The 22541-nt window shown below is 42.2% G+C and overlaps 1 protein-coding gene across 1 annotated transcript; it reads right to left on the bottom strand.

The window, feature by feature from the left end:
* Positions 1–471: 471 nt before the first annotated feature.
* Positions 472–21995, bottom strand: TMEM64 (transmembrane protein 64). The gene is made up of 3 exons (XM_007052910.4): positions 20818–21995; positions 14246–14401; positions 472–3000 (listed from the first exon to the last, which is right to left on the bottom strand). Exons 1-3 carry the CDS (start codon positions 21553–21555, stop codon positions 2806–2808), a joined length of 1089 nt encoding a protein of 362 aa, XP_007052972.3. The 5' UTR covers positions 21556–21995; the 3' UTR covers positions 472–2805.
* Positions 21996–22541: the final 546 nt, after the last annotated feature.

Below are 22541 nucleotides of genomic sequence, written 5' to 3'. Positions count from 1 at the left end.
AAGTTTGTGAAGGTGACATGCAAAAAATTTTTAGTTGAGTTTGTGCCCCTTTTTTATTATCTATGAAGGCAACCTAAAAAGGATTCTTCAAGACAGTTTCCCAAGCCAGATTTTATTTCTGCTCTTTAAATCTATCTATATATCTGTCAAGACATATGGTGTTCCCTAGATTAGCAGATTTCTCAGCTATGTATTTGTGAACTATCATGCTTTCACAGCTGCAGCTTCAGTTAACGTCCCAGACATTTGGGGATGTTAACCAGGTGTTAATTTAAAAAAGTAAATAGACTACAAATCCCTTCCCACCAACTACTCAGTTTCTTTAATCTTATATAATAAATTCACTAGTTCTCCTGTCACTATAGACTTTTCCAGGCAAAAAGAGAGAAAACCAAATATTGTTTTCCTTTGCAGTCACTTCCCAAACTACCCCTTCACAGCAACATGGGAAAATTTAATACATAACATATATTTGTTTAAAGAATTTATTGTACAAAATTATGATTGGCATGAAATAGAAATAGTTCTTTTTAATGCATATTTCCCATTAACCTGTACACAAGTATTACAAGCATCAAGCAAAATGCAATAATTCTAAGAACTAATTCCATACTACAAAAAGCATTCACATAGTGAAGCTACTCTGGTTACAAAATATTAAATAAAAGCACTTCAAAATATGTATTTGGGAAATGTAATTAAATGAGCAATGCTTGCTTAAATTAGTTAAACAAATAAAACACCTCACACACATACACAAATACAACTTTGTTGGTTCAACCCACATGGAGAAAAGTTCAGATCCATTCATTTACTGGGATTATTCTTGGAAGGGAAAAAACAAAAACAAAAAAAACATTGTTACGAAAGGGATCAGTCATTATTTGATGACATATAATGCCATCAAGAAGTAATCCAGCTCTCATGAGTTTTCATACAGAGAGGAATGCAGTTGTTGGGAGACCAACATGTGCAAACAAACATACACCTCAAGGCATGTACCAATTTTCTCTTTAAAAAGACATTTCGAACTTCACTGCTTAATTTAGCTAATTCAGCTCCTGAGGTCACAAGACCTAAGAACAGGGGTCTACAAAAGATACTTACACATTTAATGTAATTTTACTTGCACTACTGCGAAGTTTGTAGATGTCAGTTTTTTTTAAATATGATACATCCTCACTATAAGACTGTTAAAAGGTTACCAAATCTCTGCTTCCCAGCTACCTTGAAGGCCCTTGTCCTCTACAGCAAGTGATTCATTTAATCACTGGTAAATCCTGTGCTTGCACATCCTAACAGCAGCCTTACACGAAGGAGGCACTGTAATAAGCAATTACATTCTAAACACAGAATTTCAAAAGACCAGAAATTATTTTTACAGCTTAAAACAAAATAACTACAAACGTCATTTCTCAAAAGAAAAGGTAATAAATCCAGCTATTTTTGTGCCAGTTACTGTTCATCTGTTTGAGGCAGCTGAGGAGTGTTTGTATGTATATCTACAGTATGTAACTCACATACACAAATATCTACACACACAAGCACTAACATACTGAAGATTAATCCACAGCGCACACAAAAGGAGCACTATCCCATAATTCTAGTATAATTTTATCTTTTTCAAAATGGATTCTGAATTCCTGAGTCTCAAAGACACTGCTGTCCTTTTCTATTAATTGATCTGAAGGAAAGTCTCTAGTTTGCATTTCTCCTAAGGGTACAATAGTTTAAATCTTTTTAAAATGTAATGAGGGGGAAAAGAGCGACTGGGATCAGTTTGATTTTTTAAAGCATTTTTAAAAGGAATAAAGGATCTTCACCACTATATAATAAAGGCCACCTTAGTCTAAGACCTCTTATGCTAGTATACCAACATTTTTGTGGCAGGGAGAGATTTAGGTCCCTGTTCTTACTGTATGCATCATGTGCAATGAAAACAAAAATCCATCCTTTAAATACATTGGTTAAAAAAAAAAATGTATAAATAGAATTGCAATGGAACAGCCCTTTTGTTACAATCCACGTGGTAAAGTCACTGGAGCAGATAACTCATGAGTTCTCCCTCAGATAGTGCTATCTTCACCATAACCTATTATGTCCTCTATAATTTCCCTTTTACTTTGCATATTACACAGTGTAACTTAAAATGTTATTTAAGAGCACTTCAGTCCCACGATGTAGGATTTAAGCTTGTGTGAATAAGTACGAGTGGCTCTGCAACATTTCAATGATTTACAAAAATACATTCAACCAAAAATTTATATAGGATTCTCTTTTTAAAATAAAAAAATGGGGGGAAAGCCAAATGGTCCCATAATTAGCAAAGTAATACACTATCATTTCTGGAAATATTTACAAAGCAAAGCACATTCAAGAGTATTGTACATTGAATTGCATACTTTTTACTCATTCATCTTTACCAGTAATAAAGATCTACTGTATATAATTATTCAACCTTATAAATAATGCTAAGCAGAAAAATATTGACCTCTGGGCCATTTTTATCAGTTTCTAAGAGCAAACACAAAACAAAATCTAAAGTGCAGGCTACAGATCATGACAGGCATAATAAAGGACAAAAGGTGCAGTGATTTGCATCTACATTTCGAAGTTGGTTAAACATCTATTGTTCCTTGCTAAATATCACCCTCCTTGTGCAATTTAATAACTGGTGAGTTGGTCTATGTCACAGTACAACCTGTAACCATTTGGCTTTGTTTTTTTACACCGGTTATAGTTGTCCATAGCCATTTCTAGGTAATAGCTTAGATTTACAAAACCTTATATTTTTAATACTTTAAATCACACAATATTGATCCCCCCCCCAGAAAATGTTATTGTCCTCTTGTTGCAGAATGTTGTTGAAGAAGTGATGCTTGGTTGGCTGCCTGGAGCAAAGGAAGTTTTCATTTCCATTTCACATGCTACGATAGCTGCGTTCAATTCCACTTGAGCTCGGTGAACAACATAAAACATGAGACCGATGCTTATAACAATCTATGAATAAAACACAAACATTGCAATTGAAAAAATATATAGCTAAAAACAGGAATACAAAGCAAATACTTTAGGTGAAGCATTAAGATAAGGAGTTCTCAGTACACAGCTTTATAGATCACTTGTTAATATTTAGAGGTAAATGCATTCAGAGGAAGATAAGCCTAACCAATAGGCTAATCCATGTTTAATACACTGCCATTGATATGTGAGAAGCCAGAGATTAGATGGGACTTCAGAATTGGCAGGCGCTGTAAATCTAGGTGCTTTCTTCCATATGTTGTCATTGACAAACTTGTAAAGGTGAGTTTTGCTATTCATTTCCTGGTAAAGAAATCCCTCCACCTACCCCCAAGAAAAGGTACATGAGCGGGTGCGAACCAAGGCACTTCCCTAGTAGGTATCAAGCACAAGAGCACAGACAGCTGCAACAGCACAGGAGCCAGCAAACAGAGCTGTAAACAGGGGAGTTTGAGTGGGAGGTTGGGGGAGGGGTAAAAGCCAGGCAAAGGCTAGTGAAGGGACTGTGTGGTGTTCTAGCAGTGTTTTGGTGCTTGTTGGGGGTTTGTTTTGCTGTGGGTGATGGTGTTTTGGTGTGGTTTGTGTTTCCCGGACTAACAGGATTTAGGTGGGAAGGCTATGACAGATACAGAGGCAGCAGTGGTAGTGACCCAAGTAGTGGAAGACACAATGAAGAGGACTGGAAGAGGATGTAGAAGCTGCGGCATGTACATGATCCTGGAGGGGGTATCTGGGAAGAGTTTCGTCTGCATGAAGTGCCGCCTGATAGAGCTGATGGAAGAAAAGATCCAAGGATTGGAGATGCAGGTGGAAACTCTGGTCGAGTTTAGAAGGGGGTTTGAGTGGATTATGGAGCAAAGATATGAGGAGGCTGAAGAGGAAAGCTCAGACTTGCAGATGGAAGCAGGACCAAAGAACTCTGAGGGGATACTGCTGGGTGAGGAAAGTGGACAGTGGAAGCATGTGACTAAGAGAACCAGGCAGAGGAAAAGATGGGCTAGTGAAGGAGAAAGAGCTCAGGAACAGGTTTGCGGAGTTGGAAAATGAAGGGGCACAGCAGGTGGTCACTGAAGGTGAGAGGGCAAGGAAGAAGAGAAGAGAAGCTACTCCTATAGGAAGAGGGCAAGAGTCAACGGAGATAACACCAAATAGGAGCCCCAGGAGGATATGGGATGGGTTGCAGAGGATTGCAAGGGACAATAGGAATAGAGAGGACATGCAGCCAGAGGGAAGAGGGGATAGACTGGAGAATCGCACCATCACCAAGAAAAGGCAGGTTTACGTGATTGGGGACTCCTTACTGAAAAGGATAGACAGACCTGTAACAAGAGCTGATCCAGAGAACAAAAGGGTGTGCTGTCTGCCAGGTGCTAAGATAAGAGATGTGGACCTGCGGCTGAAGAGGAGCCTACTGGGAGCAGGAAAGAATCCACTGATTGTCCTTCATGTGGGAACAAATGATACGGCTAGATTCTCACTGGAACGTATTAAGGGAGACTATGCCAGGCTGGGGAAGATGCTTAAGGAAACTGAGGCTCAGGTGATCTTCAGTGGGATTCTGCCTGTTCCGAGAGAAGGGAAACAAAGGTATGACAAGATTATGATGCTCAACAGATGGCTCAGGCAGTGGTGCTATAAGGAGGGCTTTGGGATGTATGGCCCCTGGGAAGCATTCATGGACAGAGGACTGTTCTCTCGGGATGGACTTCATCTGAGTAAGGAGGGAAATAGATTTCTAAGATGGAGGACGGCACAACTGATCAAGAGAGCTTTAAACTAGGAATTGGGGGGAGATGGTTCGGAGATCTCCAGGTAATCTCCACACCTGATTTTAATATTGAGAGGGAAGAAAAGATACAGCCGTGGGTAGGAGAATGGACATAAGGAGGAAGGGTAGTGTACATACCAGTCTAATAGGTGACACTGGTGATAGAATGTCTGTGCCTAATCGGGTAAAGAACGTGACCGAGGCCAAACAGCAAAAATTAAGATGTTTGTACACTAATGCAGGAGCCTAGGTAACAAAATGGAGGAACTAGAGCTACTGGTGCAGGAAGTGAAACCAGATATTATAGGGATAACAGAAACATGGTGGAATAATAGTCATGACTGGACTACAGCTATTGAAGTGTATGTGCTGTTTTGGAAAGATATAAATAAAGGCAAAGGTGGTGGAGTAGCATTGTATATCAATGAGGTAGACTGTAAAGAAATAAGAAGTGATGGAATGGATAAGAGTCCGTCTGGGCAAAAATCACATCGGGGAAGAAAGCTACTAGAGCCTCCCCCGGGATAGTGCTTGGGGTGTGCTATAAACCGCCGGGATCCGATCTGGATATGGATAGAGACCTCTGAATGTTTTTAATGAAGTAAATACAAATGGGAATTATGTGACCATGGGAAACTTTAACTTCCCAGATATAGACTGGAGGACAAGTGCTAGTAATAATAATAGGGCTCAGATTTTCCTGGATGCGATAGCTGATGGATTCCTTCACCAAGTAGTTGCAGAACCAACAAGAGGGGATGCCATTTTAGATTTGGTTTTGGTGAGTAGTGAGGACGTCATAGAACGTTGTCGGGGACAGCCTTGGTTCGAGCAATCATGAGCTAATTCAGTTCAAATGGAAGGATAAATAAAGATAGATCTGTGACTAAGACTTTTGATTTCAAAAGAGATAACCTTAAAAAAATTAAGGAAATTAGTTAGGGAAGTGGATTGGACTGAAGAACTTGTGGATCTAAAGGAGGCGGCGGCTTGGAATTACTTCAAGTCAAAGTTGCAGAAACTATCAGAAGCCTGCATCCCAAGAATAGGCAGGAGTTGTAGACCAAGCTGGATCTGCAAACACCTTAGAGAGGTGATTAAGAAAACGCAGAAAGCCTACAAGGAGTGGAAGATGGGAGGGATTAGCAAGGAAAGTTACCTTATTGAGGTCAGAACATGTGGGAATAAAGTGAGGAAGACCAAAAGCCATGTAGAGTTGGACCCTGCAAAGGGAATTAAAACCAACAGTAAAAGGTTCTATAGCCCATAAATGAGAAGAAAACAAAGAAAGAAGAAGAAGTGGGTCCGCTAAACACTGAGGATGGAATGGAGGTTAAGGATAATCTAGGCATGGCCCAATATCTAAACAAATACTTTACCTCCATATCCTCCTTCCCATTTGTCGTCCTACCGTTATCCCTAAGCTCCTCATTAAAGACTGAGGCAAATGAGGAGTTTAGGGATAACGGTAGGACGACAAATGGGAAGGAGGATATGGAGGTAGATATTACCACATCTGAGGCAGAAGCCAAACTTGAACAGCTTAATGGGACTAAATTGGGGGGCCCAGATAATCTTCATCCAAAAATATTAAAGGAAACTGACACATGAAATTGCAAGCCCATTAGCAAAAACTTTTAAATGAATCTGTAAACTCAGGGGTTGTACCGTATGACTGGAGAATTGCTAACATAGTTCCTATTTTTAAGAAAGGGAAAAAAGTGGTTCGGGTAACTATAGGCCTGTTAGTTTGACATCTGTAGTATGCAAGGTCTTGGAAAAATTTTTGAAGGAGAAAGTAGTTAAGGACATTGAGGTCAATGGTAATTGGGACAAAATACAACATGGTTTTACAAAAGGTAGATCGTGTCAAACCAACCTGATCACCTTCTTTGAGAAGGTAACAGATTTTTTAGACAAAGGAAACACAGTGGATCTAATTTACCTCTATTTCAGTAGGGCATTTGATATGGTTACACATGGGGAATTCTTAGCTAAATTAGAAAAGATGGGCTCAATATGTAAATTGAAAGGTGGATAAAGAACTGGTTAAAGGGGAGACTACAACGGGTCATGCTGAAAGGTGAACTGTCAGGCTGGAAGGAGGTTACTAGTGGAGTTCCTCAGGGATCGGTTTTGGGACCAATCTTATTTAATCTTTTTATTACTGACCTTGGCACAAAAAGCGGGAATGTGCTAATAAAGTTTGCAGATGACACGAAGCTGGGAGGTATTGCCAATTCAGAGAAGGACCGGGATATCATACAGGAAGATCTGGATGATCTTGTAAACTGGAGTAATAGTGAAAAGTGCAAGGTCATGCATTTAGGGATTAATAACAAGAATTTTTGTTATAAACTGGGGACGCATCATTTGGAAGTAACAGAGGAGGAGAAGGACCTCGGAGTATTGGTTGATCACAGGATGACTGAGCCGCCAAAGTGATATGGCCGTGAAAAAAGTTAACGCGGTCTTGGGATGCATCAGGCAAGGTATTTCCAGAAAAGATAAGGAGGTGATAGTACCGTTATACAAGGCACTGGGTGAGACTTCATCTGGAATATTGTGTGAAGTTCTGGTCTCCCATGTTTAAGAAAGATGAATTCAAACTGGAACAGGTACAGAGAAGTGCTACTAGGATGATCCGAGGAATGGAAAACCTGTCTTATGAAAGGGGACTCAAGGAACTTGGCTTGTTTAGCCTAACCAAAAGAAGGCTGAGGGGAGATATGATTGCTCTCTATAAATATATCAGAGGAATAAATACCACGGAGAGAGAGGAATTATTTAAGCTCAGTACCAATGTGGACACAAGAACAAATGGATATAAACTGGCCATCAGGAAGTTTAGACTTGAAATTAGACGAAGGTTTCTAACCATCAAAGGAGTGAAGTTCTGGAACAGCCTTCCAAGGGAAGCAGTGGGGCCAAAAGACATATCTGGCTTCAAGACTAAGCTTGATAAGTTTATGGAAGGGATATATATGATATGATCAGACTGCCAAAGTTAGGCTATTAATTGATCTTCAACTATTAGCAGTAGATATGCCCAATGGCCTGAGATGGGATGTTAGATGAGGTGGGATCTGAGTTACTACAGAGAATTCTTTCCTGGGTGTCTGGCTGGTGAGTCTTGCCCACATGCTCAGGGTTTAGCTGATCGCCGCATTTGGGGTTGGGAAGGAATTTTCCTCCAGGGCAGAAAAAGGCAAAATATCATTCTGGAGTGTATTAATAAGAGTGTTGTATATAAGACACGGGAGGTAGTTGTCCCACTCTACTTGGCACTGGTGAGGCCTCAGCTGGAGTACTGCATGCAGTTCTGGGCACCATGCTTTAGGAAAGATGTGGGCAAACTGGAAAGAGTTGAGAGGAGAGCAACAAAAATGTTTAGAAGGTTTAGAAAACCTGACCTATGACAAAAGGTTAAAAAAACCTGAGCATGTTTCATCTTGAGAAAATACGACCAAAGAGGGACCTGATAACAGTCTTCAAATATGTTAAGGGCTGTTATAAAGAAGACTGATCAATTGTTCTCCATGTCCACCGAAGGTAGAACAAGAAGCAATGGGGTTAATCCGCAGTAAGGGAGATTTAGGTTAGATATTAGGAAAAGCTGTCTAACTATAAGGGTAGTTAAGCTCTGGAATAAGGAAGGTTGTGGAATCCCCATCCCTGCAGGATTTTAAAAACAGTTTGGACAAGCATCCATCCAGGGATGGTCAGGTTTACTTGGTAGTGCACAGAAGGCTTCGTAGTAAGCACAGGAGGCTGGACTTGACTTCTCAAGGTCCCTTACAACCCTACATTTCTAGGATTCTATAATTTATGAGCTTCACTGGAAATGTAGATAGGATGGAGGTCTCTTGTGTATAGATGGAGATAAGGCTGGGTTATAAAATTAAGGTTGACTTTAGGAATTAATCTTCAAAAATTCCCTGCTTTTACAGCATGGAGGAGGGTTGGGATTTTTTTTATGTTGATTTTAAGGGCATTACAGTCTCAATCTGAATTGAATGGGTGTCTGGGATTTCCCCCCCACCCTAACTGAGGCGTTTTTCGTACTCTTGTAATTAAAAAAAAAAAAACAGCTGAATAGGTTTTGCTTCTTAAGGCCTATGTATTTTCAGTGATGTCCTAAAGTTAACTCTACCAACAGTGTGTTGTTTCAGTGGAGTCTCAGCTATGGTTGTCAGGAGAATGACTCTCAAACACAAAACTGCTTTCTCGCTGTTCAAAACACAGGTACCACTTTAAGAGGTTACCCCACTTTAGGTATGTCTAGCAGAACTAAACAATCCCAAATAAACAGACTTTAGCTTAGATAGAACTTCCTCTGACCCTCCAAAAAAACTCAACCCCACAGACCCTAAAATTCCTAAGTGTAAGGAATTTGAGTTTGCATTAAGGACCATCACACATAAAATACTTTTATATCAAGCCATCTGAAACAGCAGTGGACAAAAAAAAAAAAAGAAACCCACCTAAAAACACTTCAGTGCAAGATATGAAAAAGCAACCTGTTTCAAACCTCCCAACATAAATTAACTTCAAATGTTCCATAGAGACAAAATTCTTCTCTGAGCAGAGGCTACACTTGAAAGTTTTCAGTCAGAAGACAGTTTTAGTCAGAAACTTACAAAGAGGTGGTAAGGAATTCAAAATAGGGCTTAGAATATAAGTTGTTTTGCAACCTGAAAAAAGGATTCTGGAAGGACAAAAGTAATTTCAAAATATTGCTTCCTACATTAAACACACCACATACTCACAGACAAATAGGAACACCACAAAACAAAACTTATTAAATCTTAGCTGAATAGTCTCACTACTCCTGTTGCTCATGTTTTCATTTAACCTCGTTTAAGGCAACAGTCAATTTCACCTTTAGGTTCCGCAGCAGCACAATGTGAAATGTTTTGTTGTGAACACTGCAGGGAAATGTTAATTGGCTTGAAAACTGTTTCAGTGAGATTTAAACAAAAAAAAAAAAAAAAAAACCCATAGAAACATGGCTACTCTTCTCCTCTATTTTAAAAGTTTATATGGAGATATAAAACCTAAATTTGGAGTCACATTTGACCTGACATTGTCCCTCTATGTGGTCACCACAGGCGCCGGCTTCCTCTGGGCCCCGGGGGCTGCCCCCATCCACTCCTTTCCTCCAAGCCCCCACCCTTGCCCCTTCCCACCCCCCGCTCTGCCTCTTCCTGAAAGTTTCCACCCCCTCCCCATAGTGCACCCCATCCTGCTCTTCCCCCCCCCCCCCCCCCAGCGCCTCCTGCACGCTGTAGAACAGCTGATCGCAGAGGACAGGGGCGCTGGGGGGGGGGAGATGAGTAGATTGGCAGAGCGGCCAGCAGATAGAAGGCGCTGGGGAGGGCAGGGGGGAGCTGGCTGCCGGTGGGTGCTAAGCACCTGCTATTTTTTTTTTCCCCGTGAGCACTCCATGGCTGGAGCACCCACGGAGTCGGCACCTATGGCAGTCACTATTTGACATGGGAAGCACTCACCACTGAAATAGAGTCGCCTCCAGGGTGAAGTGTGGCAAATCATTCTGCCCCAAGGATAATCACTTGTTCTTAGAAAAGCACATTAATAAGAACTCTCCAAATGGAACTACAGAAGGAATTCCAAGTAGGCAGAAGTAACTTCTAACACTGAAACTGGGCAAGGGCAGCAAGATTAATACCATTCAAAAAGTGCCACAGAATCTTTAACAACAAATGATCAAATTCTCATCTAAGCCTCATCTGAAAGACAGCACTTCCAGCAGTACAATATCCTATACATAGCACAAAGCTGAGGATGGTTCACTCCCAGCTCAGAAACCTGCCAACTACTACCACCACAAAAATGAATCAAGGGCTGGAGGAAAAATGCCCTACAGTGACAGATTTACAGAGCTCAATATGTTTATCAAAAAGAAGATAGACAGTGTAATCAAGTCACCTCTCAAAGTACCACCACAAGGGCCAAATCTATTAACTCCATAAAGACTGATAAAACAGTCAAAAGTGATATAACTTCACACACTTCCTGTCTGAGTGGCATGCTCCAGAGGTCCTAAACATCCAAAACAGCATTTTACATTGGTATCCTGCAAATTACAAATCAAGACTCTGTCCTTACAGTTTGCTGCATATAGGCAGAGACCCTCTGAAGTCAATGGGGCTCCATATGGGTGAAGGTATCTTTTTGCGTACAAGTTACAGGATCAGTGCCCAAGACATTTAACATTTATTACTAATTTTACACATTGAAATATATGATTTTGACTCTCCCCTTGCCCCAAACCAGATTAACTTCTGCTGTCATTTGATAAAGCTAGGTTAAATAGTTAAATTTGACAAACTTAGCCTTTGTTTGCAAACTGTGCAGGAAGAATTTAACAAATTTAGGAAAATTTTATTCAGGATTACTCACCAAACAGCTTCTAAAAATATCTGATCTGTCAACTGAACATTCATACCAAAATGTTCATAAGCAATGTTCAAAATTCAAGTTATTGTTTAGTTCTAATTGGATGTATGTGTGTCATATACTCTTATTTCCATTGCCTGATTGAATAAACTTTTAGACTCAGGTTTCTCCTTTAAGTTCAAAATTTGCAGTCTATGAATAGTCTCTAATGTTCATTTAGATTTGGCCATTTCTACAAACATTACTGCCAGTAAGCTTGTCCCTTAGAACATTCACTGAAAGCAACCACAAAAGCAGCTAAAGCAAATCACATTTCGTATTTCAGAAATGTTCAGAGTAGTAGTTTTTTTTAAAGCTATTTACTCAGCTCTAAGTTACTCATTAGGGCCCAAATGTTGAGTCCAGGTAGACAGGCAAAGTGCTGGGAAAAAGCATGAGAAGCGGGTGGTGGTGGTGAATCGAAGGACTCCTCCAGTAACTGATCCTTCCCCCACTTCTTCAGTCACTTCTTCTGATCCCTTCCTATATCCAGCCCCCCAATGTGCAGCTGAACCATGCCAGTTCCACTATATAGGCAGCCTCTGTACCCATGAAGGAGGTGGCTAGATTTAGCCCTTAGCAATTTTTAAAACAACCACCACAGCACTAGCCCAGTAACAGAGCTTCATAAGTAAAATGAAAGATGTTCAAATAACCTTTTTATTTTCTCTCATTATCTTTCCAGTTTATTTAACCCATGCTCTTACACAGATGTCAATATTCTCAAGCAAGCTTCATCAGCAAACAAGTAGCACATACAAATTTATTTAAATGGAGCCTGGTGTTGATTTTGTATCTTATTCTTTTTATAAAGAGGTTTTATGATTATAAAAGTTGAACAAGACAACTACAGTATAACAACAAGGAGTCCGGTGGCACCTTAAAGACTAACAGTTTTATTTGGGCATAAACTTTCATGGGCTAGAACTCACTTCATCACCTGAGTGAAAATTACAGATGCAGGCATTGTTATACTGACTCATGAAGAGAAGGGAGTTACCTCCATAGATGAGGAGGTGTCAATTCCAGGAGAGACAAAGCTGCTTTTGTAAGGAGCCAGCCACTCCCAGTCCCTATTCAGGCCCAAATTAATGGTGTTCAATTTGCAAATGAATTTTAGTTCTGCTGTTTCTCTTTAAAGTCTGTTTCTGAAGTTTTTTTGTTCAAGTATGGCTACTTTTAAATCTGTTATAGAATGTCCAAGAAGATTGAAGTGTTCTCCTACTGGCTTTTGTATGTTACCATTCCTGATGTCCGATTTGTGTCCATTTATTCTTTTACATAGGGACTGTCCAATTTGGCCAATGTACATGGCAGAGGGGCATTGCTGGCATATATAGCATTAGGAGACGTGCAGGTGAATGAGCCTCTGATGGTGTGGCTGATGTGGTTGGGTCCTCTGATGGTGTCGCTAGAATAGATATGGGGACAGAGTAGGCAATGAGGTTTGCTACAGGGATGTTTTTGTGGATACAGACTAACACGGCTACCCCCTGATACTTATTACAGTATGATCTGCAAATTTGCAAGCAAATGGTTGCAATTGCTATTCAAATCCAAACCAATATAAAATCAATTGACAGTGTCAGGTGATGCTTTAATGCCTATTCTGCTACTAGTATAGCAATGCCAGTTCACCATGCTCCCCATTCATGGGATCTAACAATGTTGCTCGCTACCTAGGATTTAATGACATGTTGACTGTATATCAACTCTCGTGTAAATAACAGAGGTCTATAAAATCATGAACTGTATGGAGAATGTGAACAGGGAAGTGTTATTTACCACCTCACATAACATAAGAACCAGGGGTCACGCAATGAAATTAATAGGCAGCAGGTTTAAAAACAAAACAGAGGAAATACCACTTCACACAATCCACAGTCAAGCCATGGAACTCATTTAGACATGGGACGTTGTGAAGGCCAAAAGAGTAACTGGGTTAAAAAAAAATTAGGTAAATTCCTGGAGGATAGTTCCATCAATGGCTATTAGCCAAGATGGTCAGGAACACAACATCATGCTCCAAGTGTCCCTAAATCTCTGACTGCCTGAAGCTTTCACTGAACAACAGGGAATGGATCATTCAATAATTGCCCTGTTCTCTTCATTCTCTCTGAAGGATCTGGTACTGATCACTGTCAGAAGACAGGATACTGGGCTGGATGGACCACTGGTCTGACCCAGTATGACCATTGTTATGTTTTTAATACCTACTTCTCATTAAGTCAGAATTACTTTCTAAACAGGGTTGTTTCAATAGGCCACCACTACAACCACTTCTTTCTATAGCAACTTTCATCTAAAAGAACTGTACAAGTTGGGATCGTGCTATACTCTTCTAATACTGACGCACAGCCAATACTGGAATGGAACCAGGCAGATATTCTGGGCTTACAGGAGGCTCCCAAGTGGAGTGAATGGTTACTGCCCTAATGGCTCACTATGGCAGCAGAGACTAGCGGAGCTCATTAGCACTCCAAACACAACCTCTCATGTACCTATATTGCCCTTATATTGGAGGCTGGAGAAGCTGGTGGAGGAGGAACCAGCTATGCTGATTCTATGTCAGATGCACATACACTGGGGGGAAAATCCCCACCTGGGAGATCCACTGGCTTTTTGACCCTTTGCACCACCAAAGGCACAAAAGGGACAGATCACAGGAAAGACTCTTGCCCATCATCACTAACAGCGTACTAGTACCTAAAATCTTGTCAGGACACTGGGTCAGTAACAACTCAAAGAAGATTGCCCCACCCACTGAATCACCAGTATTCCAGCTGGATTTTCCTAGAATGTCTCCCATTAGTTGGAGGATGAACAAAATCACAACCCTAAAGTAATATGGCCACATGGCAAAAAATAATAATAAATAATAATAATTTCCAAATGTAACTGCTTTCTCTCCAGAGTCACCCGAACTACAATAAATATACTGGCTTTAAGATTAATGACTATGAAAATAATATTAAATCATTTTTAAAAACCACTCACCTGTAAAGTAAATATAAAATAGCCACTAACACTTTGTTCTGCAATGACATCTTCCATGGTTCGCAAAGTGGTGCCTAAGTAGGAGTTTAGGAGCTGAGTAGGAAGCAGTCCAACTGAGGAAGCCATCAGATAGTTGGGTAAAGATAAATCTGTAATCTAAATGAAATCAAGTGTGAAAAGCAATGTACAATTCCGATATAATTTTCCCATAACCAGTCTGACTGCCTTCCCCACAACTGTCTAAGCAAAAGTTTAGAATTCATTGTATTACAATATTCTGAAAATGACTGAGTGCAAAAGTTCCATAAAAGATCAATTCGATAAGGCAACACTTTTAAACTTGCCATTTTAAAATTCTGTTCAATTACATTTCATCTTTTGCTAGGCTGCATCTTCAACTGGACGTCCTAAGGATGCAATTACACTATCCCTTTGCTTTGTCTGCTTCATAATGGTGAGCAGAAAGAGCACTGCAGTTTATAAGAAACTTGTTCTCAGAACGAAACTAGGATATCGGCTGACATAGGCTTAGAAAACATGAAGTGAAATTTGGTGCCTATCAGCCTTTGTTTTCATATGCACTTGAAATGATAAACTGAGAAAAATGTAAATGTTTATTAAAAAGTATAATGTGTTCAACATTTTCATTTAGGAAATAAAATTTAGTTAAAATGCATGAAGTGTAGCTACAATATTTCTGTAAGGAAAAAAATATGACTCATTTAGAACATCCTTCATGGAAGGTTTTTTATATTACATTTTAATTGGCCCAGAATATGAACTAGAGCTAGCCAGATCCTTTTGAAAGTGGTGTTAAAAAACAGGAAAAAGAAGAAAGTGTAAATATTCTTTTGAGTCCCCCTCTCCTGCCCCGATGATCCCACAGTTTGTTTTTTTTTCCATTTTGAGTAGCTCTTAACTATTGTGCAGACAATTTGTACAGGGGCAAGGTACATAGTACCAGCTAAATAAAGTCAAATGGGATCAGGAGAGGTTGAGAAATATAAAGGAATGTAAAAGATGAGAGTCCAGAAGGGTATAGGGATGCATTTCAGGCAACGAAAACAGAAGTGGGTTAAAAATAAAGTGAATACAATTTTATGGATGCTAAGGAACATAAACTAATCTACAAGCAGATCCCTGGATTATTTTCTTTGGTGATTATGAAAGGTGTAGGTCTGACAGCTTTGGACACTGAAGTTTTCATTCTCTCCTGGCTCCAACAAAACAGGCTAAGCATTGGAAACAGCACATTCCTAGCCAATGTGATTCAATCCTGACCTGGAGGGATCACTTGTAGGGCTGAGAGAATAATTCAACTGCCCAACTCTTTCAGCCATGACCTCTCTGTGGAAGCTGTCAACAATGATGCCAACTGGCATCAACTCTGATGTGACGATCTAAGAACAAAAATAAGACCACCAACTCATTTCAAATAAAATCCCTGAAAAAGGTTACCAGAGCTTGCATGTTGGGAAAGTTTCCTTCCACTGATTTTTATGAACTGAGTACATACACTGCAAAATTTCTCTGATAACGTCGTAGGCCTCTCATTGTGGTGGTTTAAACCGTTTAGCTATAAATAAGTGGTGTATACATCATGACATTAACAAAAATAGTCCATGAGACCAACTTGGATATTCAGTTTGTGGAATGGAGGTAAGTTTAAAATACACAGGTAAAGTAAAAATAGGCCCCCAATATACTGATCAGTCACAATAAATGATATGGTATTGAGATGTTAATAAAAATCAGAGTCTGTTAATGATAACATTGACAAATACTAGTCTTGCCAAAAAGTCATTGTCAAACATATCTATTGACTTTGGAATGGATCTAGCAATGTGTGCTTAAAGACGGGATTGCTGTGATCATTTGATTCATATACCTGTTGGAAATTTGAAGCAAGCTGTCAGTTGTTCCTAAAGAATTTCTGCAGACTATCCAACAGAACACATTACATGAAAGAAAACAACTTCTAAAGTTCTAATTAAGCACTGAGCTTCTACAAGGAAATAACTGACAATGGCACAAATCTGTAAAAAGTCAAAGACAACAACAAAGACATCAGCAGAGTTAAGTTATTTTAAGGGCTGTGCGATGAAATAAGTGACTATTCTGTGAGTGCACCATTAAGAGCAGTGTAATTATTTTAATATTTTAGAACAGATTAAATAATTGAATATCATAGTAACATTATTTTGAAAATTAAGTCACATTGCCAAAATCCCAAAGCATTCTTAGCATGAAATATTAGTGGAAGGTTTTTTGGGGAAGGGAAAGGGAAGATGGAAAATAAAAGATTTGGGTTGAGTTTTGTTACTCCACTGGAAGAAGATAATTTCCCACTCTTCCCAAATAACTTAGGAAGACACTTCCAAAATACATGTTGAAAATTTTGCTTGCTATATTTGAACATATGCCAGCAACATGGCTAATATATTTTCTCGCTATGGGTGTATTGCCAGATACACGAATGATTACTCTAGATCTAATTATTTGACAGATGTTCTCAGATGACTACTACTGAAAAAAAAACCAAACACCCACACCCTGTAGGAATCTGGGCCATGGTGGAACTATGCACAGACCTCCTTTATTATCATCAAGAGGATGCAGTCAGTGCTATTACTGTCTTTAAAATACTAAAGTAGATATAAGATTTTCTAAATAGGGCCTTGTCATTAAATCTAATGGAATTGGGAAGCAAATCACAAAGAATCCTTGGGGACTTCTTCCCTTTGTGAATATATAGTAAAGCATTTTACTTGCAGATATATAAGTTTGCATTTTTGATTTTGTCCTGCAACAAGTAAGGACATAAGAAATAGGAAAAACTGTTTCCAACTGAAGGAGAAGCAGACAGTAAATTTAAAACGGGTTTGGGGTTCTTGTACATCCCATCAACCCTAGGGGAAGGCCAATAGGGTCACACTTCCTTCAGTATGCCTCCCAGTATCCAGTAACAAATTTCCTATCAATCCCCTGGTGAGGGAGGAGGAGCTTGTGGTTTGAAAGGGTGGAACAGTGAATCTCCATAATGCTCTCCAGGTTATCTGATTCTTTTCCTTGGAGGGAAAGAGCAAGGAAAGGTACCAGGCTGGTCATGGTCCAATTTCAGGTCAGAGTGCAATCCCAGATAGGTTTCCAATGGTGACAACAATGACTTAGTTAAGTGAAAAGCCAGAAGGTATAAAATATTTCTGTGGGAAACCAGGAGGATTCCTGGGGGAGATTAATGCATCTCCAGCAAGATTTGCATAGTTAGGGAAACAGGTTTAGTTGTGTAAGGCTTTTTCTTTCACAAAGGAGGAGCAGCACCCATCTCCCAAAGACAAAAAAAAAAAAAATCCAGTCTTTCTGCTGCTGGCTCCTAGCTTTCTCAAGCAGTAGCAGGGGGATATTAACAAGACTCTGAGTCAGTAGCACTGCTGCTATTCAAAACTTTTCTGGTATCAATGAAATGAACAGGGATCATGTTTCACTGGGGGGAGGGATAGCTCAGTAGTTTGAGCATTGGCCTGCTAAACCCAGGGTTGTGAGCTCAATCCTTGAGGGGGCCATTTAGGGATCTGGGTCAAATATTGGGGATTGGTCCTGCTTTGAGCAGGCAGTTGGACTAGATGACCTCCTGAGGTCCCTTCCAACCCTGATATTCTATGATTCTATGTCAATTTCACACTGGAACTGCTGAGGAAAGTTATGAGCAGCAGTACCTGCATGCACTGGCACTGGCCTTGAGGGAAGGGAAAAGAAGGTTGAACAAGTAGTAGTACAGATGCAACAATCTGCATCCCCATAAGATGTTCTTGAAACGTACATGAATAGAAGGCAGAAGAGAGTATGCTCTTTTTCCTTTCCAACAGGAGATGAAACACAAACATCAGACTCATAGCACTTCTGCATAGTGGGTAGTATATGCAAGCCTCCAGAGAGAACACAATGGAAGGAATACCAGCACCCTATCCCTCTGCAGCAGCAGAAGGGGTGGGAGGTAGGGTTGTAGGATGGGAAAAGGAGGGCTCAGCTTCTCACCTGGACATTATCCCTTGACTTCACTTGTGAGATTTCATACCCTCAATCTTTTATATCAACCTCTGGTTAATTAATATCAGTTTTGTTTTGTTTTTCCAAGCTCTGAGCTTCTAAAATCTAGTTATAAAGCATGCAAACACACATCTATATAAAAACTGAACAAAGGGTATAGATATAAAATAGAAGATTCTTTTGAACACCCACATTTCTTTCTAAATCCAATCACTCAACTGTTCCTTTTGAAAAAACATCCCGTAAGATAAACAGGAAGCTTTCAGCACACACTCCAAACATACTAAGGAGTATTCTAATGAGAAAACTGTACCACCAAAGCTTAAAAATGTGCTTGAAAACTATGCTAACATAACACTTGACATCTTACAAGTCTCAATTTTTTCAGACAGTTTCTACAGAAATCACAGCTTGGACCTTATACATAGAATTTATTTTGTATTTTTGTATCGTGTTAACTTGTGTGTATGCTATAGCTGCATGGGAGCGCTACTATAGTTAAGGTTGCATCATGACATCTGTTTAAAGATCCACCGAAGTTCTCTAAAATTGGCATTCTTAGTCGGATTCATTTCAAATTTAGTGTGCATCAAGAGAGTCATGTTAGTGATCTAAATTTGGAGCCATTTGAGTTAGGGGTTGTGGAGATATAAGTCCAGGGATAAAAAAGTCATTTTTCAAAAAGTTGCCAGGTGTATTTTTGGTTTGGTTTTGGGTTTTTTTGCTCAGAGCTACAGATCAAACTATTGATGTGATGCAAGTCAAAATGGTCTCAATCTGTTGAATATTAGTGAAGGTAGCGCGTGGCATACATTATATCTTTGTGGGACTCTGACTGAACAGTATTTAAGAAAAATTTTACACTGCATATTTGGTAGTACAGAAAAATGACTAGAGGGTTTAAATTCAATTCTTGTAAGCGCTTTAAAATCTAAACAGTTACTCAGATTGCTTTGTAATATGGTGTGCCTCATGGGGGCATGTGGTGGTGTTAGTGATCCAAATTTGGGGTCATTTGACAGAGGGGTTCCCAAGGTACGCCCCTCCTCCCCCCAAAAAACTAGTTTCTTTCCTTCCACTGCCTTATACTGTGGCTGGAGATTGCTACAATGTGAGAGTCCTGGTGGCAATTTTAATTTGGGGTGGAATGTAAATCAAAGTATTTAATTTAATTTAATTCTATTCCCACAATTTTTTAGGCTTTTATATGCACACCCCAGCTCTGCCAGTGCACCCCAACCCACCGTACCTGTCAGCTCTGACTACACACAACATGCTGTATACATAAAACTAAACAAACCCCATAATTATTCCCATCTTTCAGTTATGACAATCTTAGGCTAAAAAAATTCAGAAAGAAATGGATTTTTTTGAAAGTGTCCATTTAAAGGGAATTTGCATCCTTCCTAACAAACTTGCATTTTAACCAGACTTTCTCCAGATCTACCCAATCTCATTTAAAACGAGACTCATTCATTCTGAATCACTTTTAAAGGCAGTTCTTTTAAAACTCTTTCTCTTCTGTGATATTTTGCTTTACACTATGTTCCTTTTGCATAATATACAAGACTGAGAATCTTCTACCACAACCAATCTAATAAAGTCTTGAGAATCTTTCCTTCCTCAAGCAACTCCAGAGGTGGCCTGTAAAAGCAGAAGGTGGGGGGAATAGAATGCCAGATCTATCGCTGGAAGAGACACACCCTAATTGGGGGGTTTCAGAGTAGCAGCCGTGTTAGTCTGTATCCTCTGTATCCGCAAAAAGGAGTACTTGGGGCACCTTAGAGACTAACAAATTTATTTGAGCAGCTGTAGCTCATGAAAGCTTGTGCTCAAATAAATTTGTTAGTCTCTCAGGTGCCACAAGTCCTCCTTTTCTTTTTCCTAATTAGGGGATTCATTTTAAAAGACTACTCAATGGTCATATTCAAACAACATTTAGGATTACTATAACTGGAAGAACTGAGAAAAACTGTGGTTTCAGTTTGCTTACTACGTGCAAGTCACAGTCCCTATGTGGGGTCAGTTTCACTGTTTTATAGCACCACCTATGAGGCCCAGAGCTGGCAGTCAGTTGTGCTGTCCTACTTTAGTAAGTGGGCACTAACATGGGCCCAAAGGTCCATCCAGGCAGAGTTGACTGCAGGATTAGACCCTGATCTTGCAACTGCATCCCTGCGGGCAGACCTTTGCCAGGTGCATGATACATTTGCCTAAGGCAGTTTCTGTTTGTGAAGCTCTTTCCCACATCAACAGGAGAGATTTTTCACATCTAAAAAACTATGATGGAGAAACAACAAAAGCAGGGAACTCAGGCTACAAATAAGTTATGTTTTGCAGTGTTCAGTGGTGTGAAAAATCAGTGAAACAACATTGGGTCAGGTCCTAGAGCCCTGATGTCAAACCTCCATTGGGTGAAATCATGGCCCCACTGAAGTCAGTGGGAGACTCATATTGATTTCAATAAAGACACCCCCCCACTCCCTACCGCCACAGGCAGCCCCCTGCTTCTGGGAGCCACTCACCGAGAACACCGCGTTTTGGAGGCCGAAGGGGATGGGGGTCAGCCTGGCCAGGGCCACCACTTTGAGGCCGCTTCCTCCCTCCACTACGCGGATAACGGCGCTGAGCTTCTCACTGCCCTGGATCCTCGCCAGCACCCAGCGGGCCAGCAGCTTCTTGCAGACCACGTGGGCGATGAAAGTGCCGATGAGGACCCCGAGCACCATCAGCCCCATGCCCAGCACGAAGCCGTACAGGTAGCCGGCGGCCACGTTCAGCACGATGTAGCCCCAGCCGCAGGGGAAGGAGACCACGATGAAGCCCACAGTGAAGAGCAGCACCCCGGCCACGCTGTCCAGGCTCTCGGCCCAGAGCAGCAGGTCCCGCACATACTGGCGCACCAGGGCCAGCGCGGCGAAGCACAGCGCGGCCAGGACGCACACGGCCAGGCAGCTCTTGCACCAGCAGGTGCCCAACAGGCAGCACGAGCAGCGCCACGTCCTGGCCTCGGGCAGCCCGGGCCCCGCGCCACCCGCCTCCGGCAGCTGGCACAGCAGCAGCTCCGAGCGCTGCAGCCCGTTCTGCCCCGGGTACGGCCCGCGCAGGAGCCCAGCCGCGTCTCCCTGGGCGCAGCCGGCCGGCTCCCCCCCTCCGCCAGCCCGGGCCAGCCAGCGGCTGAGGTCCTGCCGGGCTCCCTGGGCAGCCGCGAACTTGGCGGCCCGGGAGAGGAGCTGGAGCACGGCGCCCCCGGGGCTCCACATGCCGCCGGGCCCGGCCGCCTCTAGCCCGGCAGCGCGCTCCGCCGGGCGGGGATCGAGCCGCCGCGCTGGGCCAATCCCCGCTCCCCGAAGCCACTGGGCAGGGGCGGCCGCTCGTTCATCGCCCCGCCATGGCCCGGCGCCCGCGGCGACGAAGAGACCGAGCTGCTGGCGGCGGGAGAGGGGCGGGCGCGCTTCGCTGCCGCCGAGCGGAGGCCGGGCGGGTTCCCGGTGCTGCGTGGGCGGCGGGTCGGGTTTACGCGGCGGCTCCGGGCTGGCGGCCCTGGCAGATAGGGAGTCCCGGGGGGCGGCCTGGTCGGCAGCGGGGCTCCATCTCCCGGCGCGCTCGGCTCCGGAGGCAGCTGAGCCCCGGCGGTGCAGATGTGGCAAATTCGGCGGCGGCGTTGCCGGGCAGGGGGCGGCGCCCAGTGGGGAGGAGGGAGGAGGCTCGGGGCGGCGGCGCCTCCTCCTCCTCCTCTCCCCAAGCGCGGGGCGTGGGCAGGCTCCTCGTACACCGGCCTGGCCACGGCCACGCGGGGCTCGCAGGAAGCGCGTCTCACCCTAGATCCCCGTGACTCCCCCTTCCTTGCCCGAGGGGGCGCCCACCCATCCCCGGGCTGTGCCACTGTGACCCCCACCGGCCGTTCCCAACTACCGCGGACCCTTCCCTTCACAGGGCAAACGTGGGGCTTACTGAGGAAAACCAACAGCCTCCCGTTCCCTGTCTGCTGCCAGGGGTCTTCCTAACTGCAAGGGCTGGAGGGTTCCGGACGCCACAACGGGGCCCAGAAGTAGGGTTGCCAACCCATCACAATTGTCCTGTCCTGGCGTCTCCAGGAATGAAAGATGAATCCTTAATTAAAGACAGTGTCATGTGGTGAAACCTCCAGGAATACGTCCAGGCAAAATTGGCAACCCTACAAGAAGTGTAGCTTAGGGGGGAACTCTGGCTAAGCAGTTACTATTCGGTTTCTTCCACACAACTCCAG

The sequence above is a fragment of the Chelonia mydas genome, chromosome 2 (genome assembly GCF_015237465.2).
Source record: "Chelonia mydas isolate rCheMyd1 chromosome 2, rCheMyd1.pri.v2, whole genome shotgun sequence".
NCBI classification, from domain to species: domain Eukaryota; kingdom Metazoa; phylum Chordata; order Testudines; family Cheloniidae; genus Chelonia; species Chelonia mydas.
The sequence above is the reverse complement of the archived record's forward strand: the minus strand, read 5'-3'. Positions and strand labels throughout refer to the sequence as shown.